This window comes from Vidua macroura, chromosome 14 (assembly GCF_024509145.1).
Source record: "Vidua macroura isolate BioBank_ID:100142 chromosome 14, ASM2450914v1, whole genome shotgun sequence".
Taxonomy (NCBI): domain Eukaryota; kingdom Metazoa; phylum Chordata; class Aves; order Passeriformes; family Viduidae; genus Vidua; species Vidua macroura.
The window spans coordinates 14,785,218-14,808,525 of NC_071584.1; the positions used below are offsets into that span (position 1 = coordinate 14,785,218).

The 23,308-nt window shown below is 39.8% G+C and overlaps 2 protein-coding genes across 2 annotated transcripts in view; one reads left to right on the forward strand and one right to left on the reverse strand.

The window, feature by feature from the left end:
- Window positions 1-234, reverse strand: part of ZC4H2 (zinc finger C4H2-type containing) — a 13,926-nt gene extending 13,692 nt beyond the window's left edge. The window contains exon 1 of the mRNA XM_053990260.1: window positions 129-234. The gene's annotated coding sequence lies outside the window, so the exon portion shown is untranslated. The remainder of the gene's footprint in view (window positions 1-128) is intronic.
- ZC3H12B (zinc finger CCCH-type containing 12B) lies at window positions 114-22,531 on the forward strand. Its single transcript, XM_053990257.1, has 6 exons — window positions 114-186; window positions 16,340-17,105; window positions 18,816-18,955; window positions 19,673-19,907; window positions 19,995-20,101; window positions 20,672-22,531. Exons 2-6 carry the CDS (start codon window positions 16,504-16,506, stop codon window positions 22,090-22,092), a joined length of 2,505 nt encoding a protein of 834 aa, XP_053846232.1. The 5' UTR covers window positions 114-186; window positions 16,340-16,503; the 3' UTR covers window positions 22,093-22,531.
- Window positions 22,532-23,308: the final 777 nt, after the last annotated feature.

Consider the following 23,308-nt stretch of genomic DNA (forward strand, 5'->3'; position numbering starts at 1 on the left):
CGTCCTGGCTCTGCTCCTCCACGCCCCCTCATCTCCCCTTGCTCCGGCCAGCCCTTCCCCCTCCATGCGGCGGGAGCGGCCGGAGTGGGGCCCGTGCCGCGGCCGCGCCGAGCCCCGCCGTCCTTCACCTCTTCGCCGCCAGATCCCGCAGGGAGCCGTGGAGGGCGTCCGTAGCGACAGCAGCGGGTGAGGCCCCGGCCGGGGAGGGGGTGCCGAGGGCGGCTGGGAGCGGGGGAGCGGCGGAGCCCGGCGGAGCGCTCCCCTCCCCCGGGGTCCGCGCGGCGGGGGGAGCGGGGCTGCGGGGCGCCCCCTGCCGCTCGTCGGGCGCGGCCCGGGCCCGGCGGCAGCCGCGGCGCGGCCTTGGGCCGCCGTCCGACCGCGCTCCGCTACCGGGGACAGCGCGGGGAGCGCCGCTGGCCGGGGGGTGCTCCCGCCGCTGGCCCGGGGGTGCTCCCGCCGCTGGCCCGGGGGTCCCCCTGCCGCCCTTCGCGCAGCGGGAGCGGCGGCCGCCTGGTCTGGCGCGTCCCTCCCCGCTGCGGGGCCGCTGCCCTTGGCTGCTGCCGCCTGCCCCGCAGTAGCCGCACGCTGGGCGAGGGGACGCGGGGACCCGTGGCAGCGTCCTCGCACCGCCTGCGGGAGCGCGCTCAGAGCCCGCGGGCTGTTGTGGCAGGGCAGGCGAAGCGGCCTGGGCAGTGGGGTACGGAGCTCCGAAATTCTCCGTCATTCACTAATTGAAAGCTTCAAGGAGAGATTGCAAAGGCTGCGTTAGCACTCTGTTTAAGAAGGTGTTCAGTGTCTGAACAAAAGAACAATGCAAGAAACTTGCATCAACGAAGAAAGGTGGTGAAATAAGGAAATTACTTTTGAGGAGGATACCTGATGATTGCAACTTGCATCCTTCCATTTTGCTTTATAATGCAACTGTCAATAAGGAACTGCTCACTCATTCAGTATGCTTGAGGTTTGAGATAATTTTTTGATCGGTTCATTTGAAAATGTTATTTTTCATAGCTGTCTGCTTTTCTAATTGTCATGAAATAATTCGGAAATTATATTTCACAGGAAGCGTTTACTTCACAAGCTAGCAAAACAGTAAAATTGAAGCAAAAGCTATATTGCATCTTCTGATAGACGTGAATCTAAATTATTTGGGTTTATTGAGATACATCTGATATTGCTTTACTTTTTTGTTTTAGTCTTGCAATGTGTTGCAGTGATTAGCATGTGTTGCCATAAATGGGAAGTAAGACTAGGAGGCATATTAAAATGCTGGTCATTTATGAACTTCCATTATGCACATCAGTAGTTCTGAGTGCTTGGGAATATGCAGCATTCCAGGTCCATCTGATTTCTTATGCTTGGTATGTTTGTTTATTGACATGGAAGCGCCTGTCAAGTAGTCTTTTTCATATAGGAAGGATCCTTTGTTGATAAGATATATCTTTTGCTTGCCAAATGTTGTAACTGAACTGTGGTATGTAGGACTAGAAGGTATATTTCACAAATTTGGCACTGATAAAATTATTTTTGCTTCTTAATGGAAAAATGGGTTAGTGGGAATTTCAAGGTCATCTTCAAATATAGAGTAATTTAGCTGCCTTTGGAATATGTCATTTCTTCTCCAATGTCACATGTTTTCCATGTATCAGTCCTGTCACTGTTGACATTTTCTGGATCTGTTTACCTTCTATAATAATCTAATGTTTAGCAAGTTTTAATAGAAGAAATCCATAAAGCTTCCTAAGTCAATTTCATTTGAATGATTGCAATAAAAGATACTTAAAGAAAACCTAGCTGCTAAATCTAAACCTAACCCAAACTCACTATTTGGAAAGAAAAAGGGTTAAGATGGATGAAGGAATACCAATTACACTTTATATGCTGATGAACTAGTAAGAAAGTAAATTCTTACTGTCAACAGCTGTAAATTAGGTAAGTTCTGACTTTCTGTTCTTTGATCTTTCTGGAAGCCATTTCCAATTATTCCATTGTAGACAAATTATTCCATTGTTGACATTTGCTGGTTTTGACTTTCCTAGCCACTGTACAGTTTGCAACTGAAATGTTATTTTGTTGAACACTTATAATTCTACTATAAATCTGTGAATAATAGAAGTAAAACAAATTGCTTCTATCACTTGCACTTTTTCACTGTTTGAATCAAGAGCAGAAGCGCTGGGGCTTTTTGGGAATAAAGAAGGCAGCATCTAAGTTCAGTTATGAAAGTAGGGCTTGGAAAGATGAAGAAAAGCAATTTATAAATTTGGAAGAAATTCCCAGGTGTTGCCACATTAGAAATTAGTTTGTTATATTGATTTGTCCATCTCAGGATGTGAAAAAAAAAATTAAAAACCCAAATGGCTGTAATGCTACACATACCTGAGAATACAGTCCTCGTTCACATCATGGAATCTGCTAGGCATAAAGGGTGTTGAAGAGCCATATTTTCATGGCTGGACAACTATATACTTTTAAATATATCAACTTTTTGTGTGTGTGTGTGTAATTTTATTGTAAAAGGCTATTTTTTATACATTGTAAATGAAAAGCTTGTTTGAGCCATAATAGTGGTATTTTTAAAATGCTTTACCATCTGTTAATGTGGGGTGTTTTTAGTTTCCTGTGAACTGTCCCTTTTTGTTGATAAGCTATATTTTTTATGGTATGTTCAAGGTATCACAGATAATTCATCTGGAAATAAGTATACCATGACCACCTTTGCAGATCCAGGCTGTCTGGTGCCATGATATGTAGAATTGCATTAGATGTATTTCAGAGTTAGGCAACACATTTGCAGGTGCAGAGCTAAGCAGTATAACATCTCCTGGGATGTAGTTTCATTTTACTGAGGTGACCAATTTATTCACGAGGCCATAATAAGAAAAAAAATCTTCATTAGCTGGCAATTTTGATTCAAATATATATGTTCTATATTTAAATAAGTACTTCAGCTAAGTATCCTTGACTTGTAAAGGTAGCTATTGTATTTAATTTTCTTTCATGGGTTATTTTTGACATGGCTTGCTAGAAAGCAGATTGATTCACCATGTCAAAATAAAACCTAGGCTTTACATCATTTGTTGTAGGCCTCTTCTAGAATTTCATTAGGAAGTCATTGTGCAGTAGAACTAAAGTGTTTTACAAATCCCAGCATAGGCCAAGGTGCTTGTTTGTTACACAGTCAGAATTTAAGAGCCCCTTTCTGCATTTGTTCCATCTGAAGAGAGACCCTCATCAAGATTAATATCTGTTCTCATTAGCTGACACAACTTCTAGTTTTAATTGAATGCTGTAACAGGGGCAGAGCATCAACACTTGGTTAAAGCCAAAGGTTTAGACTCGTATGTCTAGTGAGGATATCCACAAGAAGTATGCACTCCTTTACTGAGCCCACAGACACCTCAGCCAAATCACATAAAGTCAAAACTAAGCCTGACAATTTCAACCTAAAACCATGTGCAATTGCCCCCCTGACATGATACTTTTTTTTTGTAAGATCAAATACTAGTTTCCATCTCTTTGCCAAGTCTCTCCCTTTTCTGATCTCTAGGTTTAAATACATTGATTTAAAATACAAACAAAAACTCCACCCCCTAAAACAAAACAATCCATCACACCAGAACACCTTCATCCCTCAGGTCTTTTCCATAGGTAGACCTCCCTTTGGAAAGGGAGTGATGAAGTTGCTGGAGCATAGGGATTTGCCATTTTCAAAAGCAGAGTGGTAGGCTTTTTGTCTTGTCTTCTTGATGATGACTTTCCAGCTTCTTCGCCTTGGAAATGAGCAGTGTTGCCATTATGTGAATAAAGGAATCTTAGCATAAAAGAATTCGTTTGTGTTGGACTTCCTTCAGGAGATCACTTAGTCCAACACCATGCTTATTGCAGACTTAATTAGCCATGTACTGACTTTGTTTTTGCAAAAGCAAGATAACAAGTGAAAATATAAAGTCACAAGTTGCCTTCAAGCTCCTCTTGCTGCTTTCCATAAAGGTACTGTTTGATACTTACTGAGTGAGATGTCTTTCTCTGCTTCAGACTTTTTTTTTTTTTTTTTTTTTTTGGTAGTTTCTAAAGTGATTGTTTCAGTTTATCAGAAAGCTTCATCCAGTATATTGAGGTCTTTAGAAACAATTGCCTTTGTTTTTCAGGTTTCTCAGAGATTGCTTTTGAATGAGAATTTTGGTTAAAGGAACATTTGGTTTAGTCTGCCAGAGTAGTATTCTAAATATTCAATTACAAATTGAATTGGTGTAAGTTAAGGTGGTAAGATGCATCACATCCTTGATGTGTCTTTGACTTAGCTGCAATCACAACTTTTTTTTCCCTTCACAGAGCATTAATGAGTCATTTATATCTGCAGAGTAGGTAGCACCAAATGGCCTCCTATCAGAATGTGGATTAGGAGAACTAGTGTATTCCTTTGGTCACAGATCCAAATAAATCATCTCAGTTTAAAGGAACTGCCCACAAATAAGCTTTAGGAGTTACATGTCTGCTCTTATTTTATGTAATGTTGTCAAATGACGTGTAAATATTGCCTTAGTAGAGACAACAGATCTTTTGAGTAGCAATAATGATAGCTGTAGCTCCTTAAGATTATTAAGATTATATAGAAAGGGAAAATTGGTGGGGAAAAGGTACTATATATTATTGTTAGAACACCTGTTTTTAAATGTGTGTTTACTGTATAATTATTACCTTTTTTTTTCATGTCTTAGGAAATAATGATTAAATACCTAATGCAATAGAAATACTCCATTTTCTTCCCTTCAGAAGGCCTGTACTTTATACTTGTCTTGTGCCCAGCACTACCTGTTCTTTCTAGGCTGGGTTAACTCCAAACAGGAATCACGTGATTTAAGAAAGAACTAAAATGCTGCTTCCTCTGTTTAGAATTCCAGCTGTGTCCATCCCGTCCCTTTGAATTCATACTTATGAGTATGACAAAGTTAATGAAGTTTGAGGCAAGGTGCTTAAATTTTATACCACTTTTTCATTTCTCTTCAGTTTACACTTGATTTCTAGTTCACAGAATTATAGAATATACTGAGTTGGAAGAGAGCTACAAGGATCATCAAAGTCCAGCTCCTAGCCCTTCACCTCAAGAATCCCACCATGTGCCTGAGAGCATTGTCTGAAGGCTCTTTGAGCTCTGAGGCTTGGCACCATGCCCTCTGCACTGGAAGCCTGTTCCAGTGCCCAGCCACCCTCAGGGGGAAGAACTTCTCCCTGATATCCAACCTGGACTTCTCCTGTTGACTCCTTCACAAGTGATTTCAAGTTCTCTATGTGATATGCTAGACACAGCTTGCTTTTATTTATAGTCCAGTACATATATCAGTGATCACTGAAAGTATTTCCTGAAGTAAATTTGAAGTACCTCAAACATTGAAGTGTTGCTGTAGTTTTTTAGAACAATTTTCAGTTTAACAATACTCTACAATATGCTAAGAGTGCAGTAAAAATGGATACTTTTCTACCAAGTTCTCTATTCTATGGTGTTGTTTCTGTCATGTGGTTTGAGTTAAATCATGTAGTCATGAAAACAAAATTACTTCTTGGCAAGTTTAGATTTGGTAAAAGCTGTAGATTTGGGCCGAAGGATTAATCACATATTTGCACAGCAAAGAAAACATTGTTTTATTTAATATTCCAAATCTACTATGACTCTAGTATTTCAAATATTTTATTTTGGGTTTTTTAGAAATAGCCATGATTTCTCCAACTTATAGCTAATCAAAACACTTGTTCTCATTTCCCTGGTGTCTCTTGGTAGGTTTATGTTTTTCTGCTCCTGGCATTTTCAAAAAGGTCTCTAGGTTAATTTCTGAACCCTTTATAAAAGGTGCCACAAATGTTTAGTTATACTCTTATCAATCTTGCAGGGCAAACACCTAGTGTTTGTGATGTACAAATCTACAGTTTGAGCAGAGTTAGAAAAGGAAAATGAAGTTCTGAGAACTTTCCTTGAGGTTTTTTTCTGATACAGCCAAGTGCTCTGCTTTTCTATTTAGTTTCTTGCGTGTTATTGGGAGGCTGAGCATAGTAACAGAGTAATTCAGTGCAATTTTAGCTAAGCTGAATGAGGAACTTTTCATCAAGGTCAGCCAAAAAAAAAAAAAAATTCTAAATTTGAAACGTGTGGCAACTCAGTTGCAAATATAGGATGTTCTGCTTAAGGTTGTTGGGTTGGATTTTTTTAAGTTGTGATCACTAGAAATGCAGTATTTAATCTAATTTTCCTGAAATAAAAAGACCATTAAAGAGCAGAGGTGTGCTCATTACTTTTCACAGTCTGGGAAGTAAGGACTGCCTCTTGAATCTAATCCAGCTGAATCTTGTCATTGCTGAAGGATACTGTCACTCCCTGATTCCAGTTCAAGAATCCAGCCAAGCACCAGTAACTTGCATTCAGCAATGTTGAAAAGGAAAGTGAGAAATGTAGGTCCTTAGGGTGGTACTTGCACAATTACTTTCTTGCATGACGATGCTTATATATTTTTGTCTGTCATGATGGTTCTTTCTTGCCTTAGTATTGAAGGATGCTGTTCCCCTTTGCACAGGTGCAATTTTTTTCTTTTTTGAGTTGCACTGTAAACTTGATCTGTGTTTAAGAAACAAACTAATTCCTCCCTCAAAAACTTCCCATCCAATCCCTTTTCCAACTGTCATGATGAGCCCATTAGCTTCTTCATACTCTAGGGAGAGTCATGAACGAGTAGGTTCTAGTTCATTAGGTGTTTTGGTGAAGAGTCCATGGTGTGATTTCATGAATCTTGTTTTTCATACCCACTCAATGATATTCTTATGATGTTTGAAAATGTTTGATCTGCTAACTCAGGGGATTACTCTACATTATTGGCAGCACCCTGCATTTCCATAGTTCTCAAAGCATTCATAACTTTCTTAAACTGAGACAGCTGTGTTAAAAGTATTTCAGGAAGAGTGGACTAGAGCTTGATGAGGAAGGAGAGCTACCAAACTTTTGAGTGCTTGCAGCATTTGGGAAGGAAGAGCTCTATTTCACTTTTCTGAACTGATTTATGAAATGCATAGAGTGATACACTGACAGAATTAGAATTTACATGTATATATGTGTATATCTATCTGTATTTATTGGTGTGTGCATAGGGTGGGTTTTTTCCATCACTGTTCAATGTAGACAAGAATTAAAATATAGATTGTAGATCAGAAAGGTAAACCCTCATGGTATTTCTAAAGTAATTTCTTGTTCTATATATTCTGGTGTATGAATTCCTGAAATTCAGCCCTCTCTGCACAACTGAACTTTTCCTACTATTACAAGTGTTCCATCAGCATTTGTCAAGGAAGAACATCCCCTCCAGGGTTGGGTGGTGGTAACAATTACATTTATCTTAACTGGTGAGTCAACACTGAAAATCTTCCTTTGTCCTTTGCCTCTGTAATAGAAGAGTGCTAAGTCACATTCCTTATTGTTCTTCTCCAAAGATGGTTAAGGGAGGGAGAGAGACAGATGGAGAAACAGAAATGGCAAATTTGTTTTTCTTTTAAAATACTTTATCTGAATTGACTCAGAGAAGAGGAAGATCCTAAATAAAATTTATTACTTTCCATAGCTAGCAGGCTATTTTTCAATTGCTGTTTCAATAGTAAATTTAAGGACAAGGTGTTCACTGCTGGTGTAAACAGCTAATACTCTTTAGATTTAATTTGTGTTTTATTTCAGAGAAGCCATAATGAGTAGAAAAAGTAAAATATTTTTTCTTGACATTGTACTGAGTTTCACTTGCTAAAACACTATACAGTATTAGGCCTTTGATTTGTGTAAATTTAAGGTTTCTCTGTTCATCAAAATGACAGTGTTGAGACTTCCCAGGAATGTGTTGAGACTGACATTGCATAGTAAGATAAGGAAAAAATTCCATTAAACTGAATCAAAATGCTGTCATTTATATGGCTCTACTTATCAAGGGACTGAAAAGCCTGATCTGCCATTTTAACACTTCTCTTAGAAATGCTGCTTGACTTAGCACATATTCTGTGAATGCTACTATACATATCTCTAAATGTTTAAGTGAGCTGTAGATCTGTGCTCAGATCTTCCTTTAGACCATGTCTAATTTATTAGATTAAAAAGTACAAGAACTATTTGAACATGTATTCATTTTAAGCATCTTAAAATTAAAGTATTCATTTGGCAAATAGAAACTGATAAATCACCCAGGGTTTTTCTAATTCGTTTTCTAAAGGGTGGAAGAAAGGTCTCATTTCTCTTACACCTCTGGCACTAACAGCCCTTACAGTATCTTGGCTCAGTTTCTATTCTAAGGTATTTGTTAACACAGGAGTCTGCTTACTTATAGCCTGGTTTAAGGGAGCCTGAAAAACAACTTATTTTTCTTTGGACTCGGTGTTTCCCTTTTGAGTGCTTAACAGCCCAGACGGAGCGCTCGCTGCCCGCCGCACGGCCCGGGGTCAGACGCGCAGTGCGGGCGCACCCGCCCAGGGACAGCCCCGGCGCGCCCCGCTCGGGCCGTGTCGCTGCTCACAGCGGCGCTCGAGTCTCTCTAAAACAAAACTCGTTATTGTGGAAACTGCGATGGAGCCATTCCTGCCTAGAAAGGTGACATTCCTTTCCCTGAGGGAATCAACTTTGCCTTTTCCCCCGACTCGGTGCGGTCCAGGAGGGTGAGGCTCCCGCCCGCAGATTTCACACTCCCGGCTCCCAGGGCCGGGGGGCGAGCCGGGCCGTGGCTGCGCAGCGGCGGCCCCCCACACCGGAGCAGGGGGGATGCGGCATAGCAGCGGCCCCGGGCCGCTTGCCGGGACCGCTCCCCCGTCCCATCTCCTGGGCATTACCGGGCCAATGGCTGGAGTCACCTCGGCTCTTGTCAGAGCGGCTGTTCTCCTCCGTCCGTCACGGGGAGCCGTCCCGGGACTCCGGGAGCCGCCCTGCCCTAAAATCCTGGAAAAAACTTTGCGCAGATGGAACATAGGAAGTGGGGGCTCCTTCCCCGCCTCCCGCCAACCTGTAGGAAGTGGAGATCTCTCCCCCTCGTCCTGCTAACCTGGTGGAAGTGGGGATCTCTCCCCCTCGTCCTGCTAACCTGGTGGAAGTGGGGATCTCTCCCCCTCCTCCTGCTAACCTGGTGGAAGTGGGGGCCCTTCCCTCCCTCCAAGGAGGGAAGGGCCCCCACTCCCGGCTGCTCCGTGCCCAGGCCAATTCTCAGTTCAAAACCCGCGCGTGTTGAACATGAAATAAACTTTCTCATTGTAATATGCTTTTGTCCACCAATGAACAATCTCAGCCAGCGGCAAACAGGCTCACACACACGCACGCCCTGCCTTCCCCCCACCTCCACCCCAGCCGATCTGGGGCAGGTTGGAAAAGCGGTGAAAGGAAAAAAAGACTTTTAGAAACCACTCCAAAAGGAAACTCCCCCACCACCATGCTGGGTTGTCCCGGGATTGCAAGCAATTACTGACCTTAAACAGATACGCAATACACACAGATACGAACTGCATACTACACAACAAAAAGATATAAAATACCTTTATATTACCTCCTGCGGGATCTTGGAGCCATGGTGTATCAGCCTCAGGCCGCTGCATGGAATTCTCAAGATTGCCAGCAGGAAAGAATTCCCTGTAGGATGTTCTCTGTCCAGAGGAAGGGTACCAGGTTCTCCCATCCCATCTCAGTGTGCTAGAATAACTGTTGCCTTTTGCCCAACCTGGAAATGAAACTCGAGATAATTTTAGTAAGGAGGTAATATAAAAGGCATCTTTATTTAAAGGCCTTCAGAGGCAGTTATGGAAAGATGTCTGCAAAAGCCCACCCCCCCAGGAGTGAATACATTTTTATAGGTTTTAGAAAATTAGCGTAATTGATAAAAAGCACCAATTAGGAACACAAGTGCTGATGCAATTCCCCCCCCAGGTCAAGCCCCTTCTCTGGAGCCCCCCTTCAGCACTGGCTGTATTTTGTCCATGAGAATGTATTCCAAAGAGTTGTTCTCACTTTGGTTCCCAGGAAGAACCAAGATAGTATTGGAGCCTTGTACCTCCAGAGGCTTGGAGCTCTGGAATTTGTTTTGGCTTTCTGCTTAAGGAAAGGCCATGGAAAAGTACTGGGAAAAGTAGTCACTAATGCAATAGACTACAGGGCTACAAATAAATGTGTGAAGAATACAGAGAACATAGAAAAAAAGACAAAAGCTAAATGGCATCAAAAATCACATGCAGCACAACTCTTCCAATTTTTTAATCCATTCTGAAATACCCAAATGTTAATTTTAGAATATTTCTCTGCTTTTCTTTATCTGTGAATCTGTCCCAGCAGATGTGTAGCACCTAAGTGTATAATTTGAATGAGAAAAAGTTACCGTTTTTATTTGTGACTCATATACTTTGTCAGATTTGAGCACTTTTTTAGTAGATAAAATAGTTCACTACCTCAAAAAATATTCAAAGCTGCAGGCAGCTACATGTAATATCCGTGCTGCTCCTGAGACAAGAATACAACAAGACAGTTGTGTCTTCAATGCCATGAAATCACTGATGTTGAGCTGCCTTACCTTTTTCATAAACACTGTAGAAATGTGTTTTTCAGAATCAAGGGCTAATCCAAAATCCAGCGCCATTTCTGCATCTTGAGCTGCTCCTGGTCTGTGTCCTCTGACAATAACTGCTGCCTAACAAATACTGTTCTGTCACATTCCTGAAGATGTGTGCAATGCATTTTGGTGCTGGTTGGTGTGTTGGGGTTTTGTGTATGTGCACTGCAGGCTCCAATCACAATGCCTTTAAAATGACAATTAGTGATGTGTTGGGAATGTTCTTAAAGCTCAGAGGAATATACTTGGGAAGTGCTTTAGAGTCTTTAGAGTAACCACTGGTCTGTGCTGTAGCACAGTGCAATGCTGGAGGTCCTGTTGATTGTAGCATCCCTGAACGTTATTTAAAACAATTTTTTAAAGTCTTCTCTCTGTCTCTACTTATTTATATTGTTTCCATGGGTTTGGATTCTTTAGACAATAGTTGGTGTGTGTGTAACAAGGAAGTTGTCAGCTTTTCTGTTAGTAGGCCTGTACACTGTCTATACATATGGCATAGCTGTAGATACATCACATGCCAGCCTGATCTAGTTTGGTTTATTGAGACAGTTTAAGAAATACAGAAGGAGAAATCTGCAATATTTATTCCCTGCTGTGCAGGTAGAACTCCCCTAAATGTTACCATTTCACATATCACTTTTCAGTTAGATTTTTTCCCCTTGTGGAATTATTTTAAAAAAAACACCCACTGATTAGCTACATGTATCTCAAAGGTACACAAGGGAAAACAAACAAATTTATCCCTCCTTAAAATAAATAGTATAGAATCATTATTAAGTATTTCTTATCCAGAGGAGAGAGATATTTGAGAAAATACACAAGGTTCTTTGTTTTGTTTTAATTTTTCATTTTAGTATCTTCAATGACAGTAAAAAATTAAAAATGCCTAGAAGTTGGTGAAAGGAGTTGATAAAAGATTTCACTTAAAAGTTGTTCTTCAAAGGAGATGTGTGTATCATATAATTGCACCTTTGAGGGACATGGCTCAGAGCACACTGAGATGATGTAAAGGCAGTGCCATAAGGGACCAAAAGAAGTTGTTCAGTCCATTCTTTTACCTGAATTTCTGTTGGTCCTGCTGAAATGAACAGGCTTTGTATAGAGTATTTCTAGCACCAGCTCAAAATAGTCATTGACATTTGAATAGTGATTGTTGAATAATTCACAAGTGTTTTCATTTATATTACAGTACTTTATTACTGTGCAGATATTTTCTTTCTGTTTTCATACCATCAAAGTTGAAGAGAAGCTTTCAGTTTGGCCCCTTATGAACAAAATAGACATGATTTTGTCTGCCTCTTTTTTCTGAATCACATTATCAGTTCTACTAGTTGCTCGTGACTGTGCTGAAAGAGGTGCTTAGGAAGGAAACTTAGTTGGTTGCTTAGCAGCGAGCATCATGAGAATTAAAATTTTAAAGCTGCAGTGTCTGTATTTCTGAGTTGTAATAGCTTTAAATTAGATATTCATAAGAGCTTTCTTTCCTTGAAGTGTGTGTTCATATTTGGCTGTCTTTGGGGGGAATGTAACTGATAATAAAAAAATTCTGAAATTTCAGTGAGAAAATGTTGTTATTCTTGATCTGGAAAATGAGGTTTGAGTCTATATTTGAAAATATTTTCTGACTTGTTTCTCAATTTTGTAGTTATCAGTAAAATCAAGCACTACTCCAATTATTTATGCTTTTAATTTTTGTTCAGGGTTTGGTTGTAATAGGATTTAAAAAAAAAAAACAATGTAACCTGTGGTATTCGCAGTAACCCACTGTGATAACTCCTTAGTGCATCTGTATTATCTTTTAAAAGTATTCATTATAAGCGGTAAGAAAACAGAAAAGTGGAAAATTATTCACAAATGTAGTTCTATTAACTGATAATTAGTGGGTTTTTTCCCCCCATAAACTCCCTTAGTGTGCCCACAAAGTACTACATTCTAAAGATGTCTGGACAAACGGTACCAAACTGTTCCATGTGGTTTTTCTGATATTCCAGCTTGTCATCATAATTCTAGATTGTATGTTCATTGTGCAAGGGACAATATGGTTAGAATAGGCTTGGAGCTAATAGAGATCCCTAGGTACAACTGTACTACCACTACTAAATAATATAGATGAGAAAGGAAATAAATTCTCTGTTATTGTCAGTACTCTACAAGATGACGCTTGAATTTCTGAGAAGTACAGTGTGGAAAAACAAATAAACAAACCAACTATGCTGTTGTTGCTCCTGGGCTTTTTTTTTTTAGTCTAAATGCCAGTGAATTAATTGCATAAATGTGTTCCTGCTGACTGGAAGTACTCTTGGAGATGTGGCTATAGTTGTGGTGGTTGTTTTCACATGTATCAAAGGAATTACAGAATTTGTCACTTAAAGTGGGAAAAAGGAGGAATATTAATAACCAGGACTTGCTTTCATTTGGGTATGGAAAATACAAACTACCAAATAGTCTTCTATTAAAAAGAAGTTTTCTAGCTTTGCACATATTTTCTTTCAGACTGTATGTATACAAATTATATATATTACATGCAGACTATAATTTCTCATTTTTGTAGAAAAATTTAGTGGCGATTTGGCCAATTAAAAAAATTAAGGCATAAAGTCATTGTTAGGAAAGAAATTGAATACTTATAGCTTTAGCTGAAGTTTGAAGATTTAAGGGCACTGCATAAAATGTGTGCTCTGTACAGTTACTAGAAACAAAGACAGGCTTTAAACTCAGTAACAAGGGTACATTATTTCAGATGATGAATTCTTTACATTGTAGTTTTGCATTTTGCACTTTATTAAATCTTTTTTTTCAAATAAAGCTAAAATTACAGTGTTTAGGCACAACATGATATTTGAGAAATGTGTGTAATATTAATGTAATATTTCATTTTATATTTAAGAACTGCAATATAATTTTTTGGTGTATATCAAACTTTTGCTGTTTGAATCTTTTCTCATCTCTTATTTATTTTGATGCTAGAATATAATTTGATTGTCTTCTCAGTCACAGTTCATTCACCTGTGTGGAAAACATTGTAAAGAAAGATTTGTAACAAATTGCCAAGAGAAGTTCAAGTAGCAGAAATGCAGATATTTATCTATAGGTAGTAATAAAAATTACTACCTATAGATAAATACATAAATGCCTGACCATTTTCAGGCATCTTGCCTGAAATGTTTGTAATAAATCAATAGAGTGCGTGATGAAAACTCATCTTCAGAACCACAAAGGGGCTTGGGATTACAATGGCCAGCACGAGAACTCCAGTGACACAGAGAAAGGGTGGCCCAGCACAGGCTTCTCTGAGGGCTGTCACAGAAAGGCACCAGCCCTGTGCTGTGGGGGTGGCACCCATCACCCTGGGCCATCTCACAGACAGAGGGAGGCTGGGACACAGCGAGGATGCAAGGAAAGCTCTTCTGTGACTGCATATGGCTTGGCCAGGCTGGGCCAGTCAAAGGCATTGTGAGGGTCAGGGGAGAGAGAAGGGAGGTTTCAAGATGATAAGTTTAACAAAAGCCAAATTCTTGTGACATTGTGCTTTGAGAGATGACAGCTGGGAAAGAAGAATGGAGCTCTTTAAGTTTAGATGAACAGGATCATGCTGTTCTTTTTCCAGTGCCAAAGCAGTACAGTCTCAATAATTTGAAAAAAATTAGTCTTGCCACATGTATAATGGAGTGCCTTATGGAGTGGCAATATTTTGTAAGCTGTGGGTGCAGTGTATTGATAACCTTGTAGTTTAACCTTCTTTTATAATAATTTTTTTTTTTTTAGCCTTGGCAAGGTACAAAGTTATGTATAAGACCTAGTTAATTAAAATCCATTCCAGGTTAAGCTATTAATACATCTAAGTTGGCAAGTACTTGAGTGATAAATATACTGCTATTAGTGCTATGTGAGAGAAAAATCACTTGGAATGAAAATAGAGAATACTGTAAAAATAATACCTAAGTATTTATAGGGATACTCTTTGAATAAATAACATGAAAGAACAGCAGTTTTTAAAGTCTAACTTAAACCTAACTAATCAAGATTGGCATTTCCATTCAAATGCAAAGAAACTGTGTTTTTATTTCATATGGCATAAAGGACTTAGACTATCACAGAATTCTTTAAGTTGGAAATAAACCTCCAGGATCATTGAGTCCAACCTTTGACCAGTCCCCACCTTGTCAAGTAGACCAGAGCACTGAGTGCTACATCCAGCTGTTTTCTGAGCACCTCCATGCATGGTGACTCCACTGCCTCCCTGCACAGTCAAATCCAATGTTTGACAACCCTTTCTGTGAAGAAATTCTTCTTAAAGTACAACCTAAACCTGCTCTGGCAGATCTTGAGACCATTTCCTCTTGTCCTGTTGCTGATTTCCTGGGAGACAAGACTGATCCCCACTTAACTACAGCCTCCTTTCAGGCAGTTGTAGAGAGTGATAAGGTGTCCCCTGACCCTCCTTCTCTCCAAGCTGACAAAATATAAATATAACATGAATTTACAAAAATATTAAAAAGTATGGTTATTTATTAAAAAATAATGCTGATTGACTCAAAACGTGACCTTTTAGGGTATTTTTTTTCAGGTACGAGTGATTAGCATTTTCCTAAGGAAATTAGGCTTTTGAGCAGCTGTCTCTGCATGTGTGTACATTTTTGTTTGCATAATTTGGAGTGCAGTCTGGTAGAATGTTACAGTTTTGCCTATTTATGGTGGTTATATATTACTATATAAAGGTTTTCCAGGTTAATAATCTTAGTTTCACTTTGAGACAATTTAAGGGGTTTGGTTGTTAGGCCAATATGGACCTGTCTCAGAGATCCTTTGACATTTTTATGGTTTTGCTTATCAGATTTTATCACTCTTCTAGACCTGTTGTTCTCTGAAATATTCCCATAGGCAACAGAAACCCACCATATAATGTAGGGAAACAGTCAAGAAAGAAACCTTTCTAAGACTTACTAGCAGAGCTTTGAACTAGATTCATCAGGGGGAGGGATGTGCTTCTGAGTGTCAGAGAGAAAGCAAGAAACACCAGCACTCTGGTGGCAGCAGCAGGGAAACACCTGTAAATTGTCCTAAAGGAACTAGGGATGGCCTGTCACAAATGGTGAAGAGGCCATTCTATGATTCTGTGAGTGGTATATTAGGTGCTGTGATTTTCTGCATCTTATTACCTAAAACCAAAAGGATATGAAAACTTAAAATTAATAAGCTTTGACTTCTATGCAGACTGGTGATGCTTTTATTTTCTTTTGTGGCTTATATTATTTTGTTAAATGTCTGTTTTATTTTCCAGAAGACACTTTTGCTAGGTAAACTTGTTGGATCTGATAATAAATCGTTACTGAAAGAGGCTGAAATGGTTTGTGTTAAATTTTATGCATACTGGAACACTGCACAGTTGTTCCTAGTGTAGACAGGCTGTTCCTGCAGTAGAAGACATGTTTCTAGTGGAAATGGTGGCTCACCCTTTTCTGTTTTATTATCTTTAAATATTACTGAGACAATCCATTCCAGTTCTATGTTTATTGTCTGGGAATTGTCCTTGTTTTGTAGGTAGAGTAACTGAGGGAGGGAAAGAGTGTCTTATTTGTGATTACACAGACAGTGTAATTATATGCTTTATTATAATCAATTTACATAGAAATGTGAATGACTGGGTACATCTACTGACTTGTAAACAAAATCATTATAGTTGAATATTTTGCAGAATTGATCAAAACCTAATTATTAATTTTTTCTTTTTTTTTAAGGAACTTCATGTTGGTGTTGCTTATGCCAGAATATAGTAAACAAGGCAAATTAGCTCCAGCCTTGTGTAAACGTTTAATTGGCCAACATGATGCAATTGAGCATGAATTCCAGGTGGCTTTGGAAATGAAAGAGAATTGAGCACGCTGGCTGGAAGCTGAACGTGATGACGGCCTGGTCTATGGTCGGCAAGCTGAAAATGGAGAAGAGGCACTCCAGAGAAGACAGAAATGTGGAACAAGACGCGGGAGAATGCAGTGCTGAATCTGAGGAATGGACGAGCTCAGAAAGTGACCCTGAACAACCATACTTCAGAGGCAGTACTCAGTGGAGAGAAAAGGAGGTTTCCACCAAGCCACATCGGCCGCTCTGCCGGTCCCCATGTCTGGATCGCCCAAGTTTTTCACAGAGCAGTATCACACAAGACTTGAAGCTAGATGAATGCAAAACAAATTTGGACAAGGAATACCAAGCTAAAATGGATTTTGCTTTAAAGCTTGGGTATGCAGGAGATCAGATCCAGGCTGTACTGAATAAGCTGGGAGCAGATGCGCTCATCAATGATGTTCTAGCAGAGCTTGTGAGACTTGGCAACAAAAGTGAATCAGAGGGACAAAGCACTGCCAGCAGTACCACTGGTACTCTGGTGTCAAGAGGCCCTTGCCCAAAGGAAATAGCAAGCCCTGAATTGTCACTGGAAGATGAAGTGGTGGATAACAGTGATAACTTGAGACCAATTGTCATTGATGGAAGCAATGTCGCTATGAGGTGGGTGTCCCTGTCACAATATTTGAAAATAATAAATCACTAAAATATTAAAAAAAAATACTGACGGCAAAGTAATTTTAAGTTATGTAGACTATTACACTGATAATACATCTATTTTATGGACTCTTTAGTCTAGGCTTTTAATTATGCTGTTATTCCTTTATATGTAATCCATATTCCAGTTCCCCTGCCCTCATTTTAAATCCAAGTTCTCACCTCAAGTCTTTTGTTCAAGCAATCTCTTTGTAGTGTTCTTTTGTGTGGATGGGTTTAGTATTTTGAAGTCCTTGAACAATACTGAAAATTGTTTCTGGACATTAAAGGAAAGTAACTTAAGTAGGGTAGGAAAACTTAGTTCTTTCTAAAGTGACATGCAGTGTAAGGTAATGAAATGCAGTGAATTCATGGTATTTGAGCTCTTGATGATTGAGCCTGCTCAGTATTCAAAGCAATTTAGCTGTGTCAGAACAGGGATAACACATGAGCTAAACCTGCTGACCAGCACGGCTATACTGCTTGCTCCACCTCGTGTACTGAGTGCGGTTTTGGGCATCCAAAGGAGGGCCACAAGGATGGGGGAGGTTCTGGAGGGGAAGCCTTATGAGGTGTGGCTGAGGTCACTTGATTTGTTCAGCCTGGAGAAGAGGAGACCGAGGTCAGACCTCACTGTGGTCTTCAGTATCTTCACAAGGGGAAGCAGAGGGGCAGGTACCAATCTCTTCACTCTTGAGACCAATGACAGGACTTGAGAAAATGGCACAAAGAGGAGTCAGGGGAGGTTTAGGTTGGATATTAGAGAAAGGTTTTTCACCCAGAAGGTGGTTGAGCACTGGAACAGACTCCCAGGGCAGTGGTTACAGCACCCAGCCTGTCTGCATTCAAGAAATGTTTGCACAACACTCTCAGGCACATGGTGGGATTCTTGGGGTGTCCTGCATGGGGCCAGGAGTTGGATTTTGATGGTCCTTGTGGGCCCCTTCTGACTCAGGATATTCTATGTACATTTGGCTGCTTAGGCTAACACTAACCCAAGAGATACCTGTCCTGTGCCACTTTTGAACATGTGTGTAGAGTACAGAGTTCAGCTAGCCAATGATTTGTTTATCATTGAGTAAGTATGATTTTTTTTTTATGAGGGCTTGTGTGCTGTTTTAGAAAACAAATTTTTGATGGGGATGGAACTTGAACAACTTTGACACAATTACTTCTTTCCTATAAAAAGTTCTAATATAAATGAAGAACATTTAGTATCAGAGGAAAAGATTTTCTTAATAGAGAGGTTTAAAAGCACTTATCACCCATGGCAATCTGCATTGTTCATTCCTCTTTTTGTGATGGCATTTTATGGTGCTACTTAAGGTGAGCTCAGTTTGTCAGGGAAAGTGATATTTTTCATTAGGTCAGCTAATAAAATGAAAAAACCTGAAAAACTTCATGTTTATTTGCTTTTGCTCTGGGGATAGTAAAATTTCACCATTTATAGACTTTTTAAGTAGCAGGGTTGCTGTAATCTGACAGCTGAATAGCTCTGTACAGTTGTCTTTTTCCAATTATGTAAGGAGGCCTAGTAAAAATTTACAGACTTTGTTTTCCTTATATCCTTTGACCATGGCAGCTTTAGAAGAAAAAAACAACCAAACCACCACAACAAAAACCAAAACCAAATGTAACTTTTGTCCTTGCTGTTTCTAAAACTTGCATGTTCTTCAGCCATGGGAACAAAGAAGGATTTTCCTGCCGGGGAATTCAACTAGCTGTTGATTGGTTTCTGGAAAAAGGACATAAAGATATCACTGTGTTTGTACCTGCATGGAGAAAAGAACAGTCTCGACCTGATGCACCAATTACAGGTAACATCAAGATTTTCTTCGACCCCTTGGTTAAAAAGAAAAAAAAAATTGTCATTTATTGTCATATTTCTGATGGGTCCAGTACTGGACTGTGGATGTGGTGATGATGATGTTGCACTCAGGTGTTTGTTTGAAAACACAACAGTTTCATTGGTTAGGAAACAAGCATTTAAATGTCTGCATGTGTTAACAATGATGTGGATTTTGTAACATTATTGGATGGTTTCAACACTTTTGAGAAGCAGCAGTTGAAATTTTCCCATTTGCAAGCATTGTTGTTTGGCATACAGGAACTGAGTTATTTGCTGGGTGAGCATGAAATAAGTAGTAACAGGCCAGGGATTCATTTAGTAGGGCTATCTTGAACACTGAAAAGGCAGCATGTGTTTTTACCTATAGAAAGTCTTTGCATTTTACTCTACACTAACAAGGCTATTGTGATACAGTAACACCTGAGTTCCTGACATGTTCGGGAAGACTGAGTAAAGGTACATGGCTACAGAGTGGTTATGAAGTTCAAATATTGGATATTTACTCAGTGCTTTGAAACCTCAGAAATAAAATCCACATCTAGGTGGTTTTTAATCATAATGAGGACTGTGTATAATTGCAAGATACTTTGTCAGACAAGAAAGGCAAGAATTTTCATAATACAAAGGTTGCATTTCTTTCTTTTAAACTGTTTTTAAAAGCTGCTCAACCAAAATTATTTTACAGATCAAGAAATCTTACGTAAATTGGAGAAAGAAAAGATTCTTGTTTTCACCCCATCTCGAAGAGTTCAGGGAAGAAGAGTAGTGTGCTATGATGATCGATTCATAGTAAAACTTGCTTTCGACTCAGATGGCATCATTGTGTCAAATGATAACTATCGGGATCTTCAAAATGAAAAACCAGAATGGAAGAAGTTCATCGAGGAGCGGCTGCTAATGTATTCTTTTGTGAATGACAAGTATGGGTTTTTTCTTCAAAAGTAAATGAATTTGCTAATTCAGCATTCTCAGGAAAAACTGGTCATGTTTCATTTCTTTTCCCTTAGATTTATGCCTCCAGATGATCCTTTAGGACGTCATGGTCCAAGCCTTGAAAATTTCTTAAGAAAAAGGCCGGTTATTCCTGAACATAAGAAACAACCGTGTCCTTATGGTAAGTGCCCAATTCAGATTGATTTGTTGTATTTAAAGGTAGGTGAAGCAAGCAATTAACATCTTGTCATTACCAGACAAAATGTACCATTTTTCATGTTGCCATCCAAGCACAGTGTCTGCTTTCATACCCCTCATGCACATATTTATAAAAACAGTGTAGCAGAAAATTGAGGATTACGAGATACACCTTGTGCGTAATACAGAAAAATACAAAAATAATATATTTTTGCTATTTTACTCTGGTTTGTGTTCAAGGGAGGAGATCTGTAATTAATAAAACTGTGTTAAAGCTAATTTGTTTTTATAGCACTGTGTGTATATTGTCATGATTGAAATCATAAGCCAGTAGGAAAAAAAATTGGTGTGTCTTGCCTTTGATGCAGGTAGACATGGATGCAGGCAGGAGAGTCTGTGACTGCCTGTATATATAAAGTACATCATTATCCTTAGAGGTTTAATATAGAAATATTACAATTGCAAAGTGGTGAAAGATATAAAGAAAAAAGATGGCAACTGGTGCTATTAATGGGTTTTTGATTTATTTAACCTGAAAACCCTTTTCTTCCAGGTAAAAAGTGCACCTATGGGCACAAATGTAAATATTACCACCCAGAACGTGCAAACCAGCCTCAAAGGTCAGTAGCGGATGAGCTTCGAATAAGTGCCAAATTATCTGCTGTGAAAACTATGAGTGAGGGAGCTTTGGCCAAATGTGGCACAGGGCCATCCAGCTCCAAAGGAGAAATCAGTTCTGAAGTGAAACGCATTGCCCCAAAACGTCAGTCAGATCCAAGCATTAGGTCAGTAGCTGTGGAGCCTGAGGAAAAGTTATCAGCAGCCCGGAAGTCCGAGGCCAGCTCTGTCCCGTCTCTGGTTTCTGCATTAAGTGTACCAACGCTCCCTCCACCAAAAAGCCATGCAGCTGGTGCATTAAATACTCGTTCTGCAAGCAGTCCGGTGCCAGGTTCCTCACAGTTCGTACATCAGAAATCCTCACTGGAACATATGTCCAGTGTGCAATATCCTCCTATACTAGTCACCAATAGCCATGGCACCTCAGTTAGCTATATTGACCAGTATCCCAAATATGAGTCACTGGGGGACCATGGCTATTACTCCTTACTCAGTGATTTCTCCAACTTAAGCATAAGTAGTATCCGTAACTCAGATTATTACGGGGCTGATATGGACCAGGGGATGTATTCTAGAAACTCAAGCCCCTGTCCTGACAATTGCTTAAGCCATACAAGTAATGATTCTTATTCCTCTTACAATGACTTGTATCTGGGTGTAGCAGATGCCAGTCCAGAAGACAATGTGAAGAGCCACAGACTGCCATCGAAAAATCGTCTTCAGCCTTTCCCTCATGGTTACCATGAAGCCTTAAATAGAGGTCAGAGTTACGGAACTGAAGAGCCTAAGCAATCCCTTCGCAAACAGTCAGTTTCCCACTTAGGCCTACATGCCCAGCATCCAGTTGTTGGAGCACGGTCCAGTTGTCCAGGAGAATACCCTGTGCCTCAAAATGTTCATCCATCAACTGCACAACCAAGCCGTGCCTTGGTGATGACAAGAATGGACAGTATTTCTGACTCACGGCTTTATGAGAGTAACCCTACAAGGCAGAGACGACCACCTCTGTGTCGAGAGCAGCACGCCAGCTGGGATCCATTACCGTGTGCATCAGACTCGTACACTTACCACTCGTACCCACTGAGTAACAACCTCATGCAGCCATGTTATGAACCTGTCATGGTAAGAAGCATGCCTGAGAAGATGGAACAACTGTGGAGAAATCCCTGGATTGGGATATGTGGTGAGCCACGGGAACCTCATATCATCCCGGAACATCAGTATCAAACATACAAGAACCTCTGCAATATTTTCCCTCCAAGCGTTGTCCTTTCTGTGATGGAAAAGAATCCCCACATGACAGATGCACAACAGCTGGCAGCTATGATTGTTGCCAAATTAAGAACAGGGCGTTAGAGCAGTACAGCCTCTTTTGGATCAATGAACCTGTACAGCACATAGGACCCAGAGGAAAACTTACATGAAGGAAGAGGCCAATCTTTTGTAAATATTTTCTACTAAGATAGTATAAAGTTCTGTACACAGTAGCAATCATATATATGCTGAGGCACTATATAAAAGTTGATTGTATTGCAAATTTTAAGATTTTAAATATAGGGATTTTTAATAGTATTTTATAGGAAATGCATACCTTGCTGCATGGATAGCTCACTAAGAACTATAATGTCACAATCAGTGTCTCAAAGCTGTTACTACAAAATTAGTGTTAGCAATTATATTGCATGTATTAGTGTACACTTACAATTTGCTTATAAATACCTAATCGGCCTCTAAAAGTATGCTCTATACACACCCAGATGACTTTTAGGGTTTCAGCTTTGTCATTTGACACTGCCTACTGGCATCTTAAGTACTGAAGAAAAAGTAAATTTGCTAAAAATTAAAAATTATTTATAAAAGAAAAAACTGATTTCAGATTTTCAGTGTCAACATGGTTGTTGATACTTAAATTTCAGAACTGTCCCTCAAGAGTTTGAATAACTATTATTATATTGTTCAATATGTTGCCTCAATCCAACAGAAGCCAAATTCTTTATTAAATTAGGACCAAAACATTAAGGAATGTAAAGGCATGAGTGCCATTCAGTAAACTGAAACTTTAGCTTCTCTCCAGAATCTCCTCTCAAACGTGCAGCAAAGAGCTGCTGGCCCAAATGACTAGACAAGCTGAAAATAAATTGTCAGTATTATGTAAACTGGATTACTCAACTTGAAGCAGCAAAAACTGGATGTTAACATGGAAGTTCATCAATAACTGCAGCCTTCCTCTGGGAGCAAGGATGGTGTTTGAGTGAGCCTGACATTCAAGGTGGCTGTACAAGATCATCTTCAAAAAGGGTGGAGGGGGAAGGCTGCTTCTTGAAAAGAGATGCTCCAGTTTGGGTTTGTGGCTAAGCTGTCCTGGTTTTTGCTCTTCAGATCCACGCAAAGGTGTGCATTTGCCTCGTGAAGGCTTTTAGAGTTCCTGTTTCAACAGGTGAGATAATTTTGTGTGGCATTGTTTGCGCAACTGGTATCTTGCTCAGGGTGGGAACCTTTGTAGCTAAATGTCTCCAAAAGAGGCGTTTATTGTTTTTTTAAGCTGCACTGACTGTACGCCCTTTTTTGAATC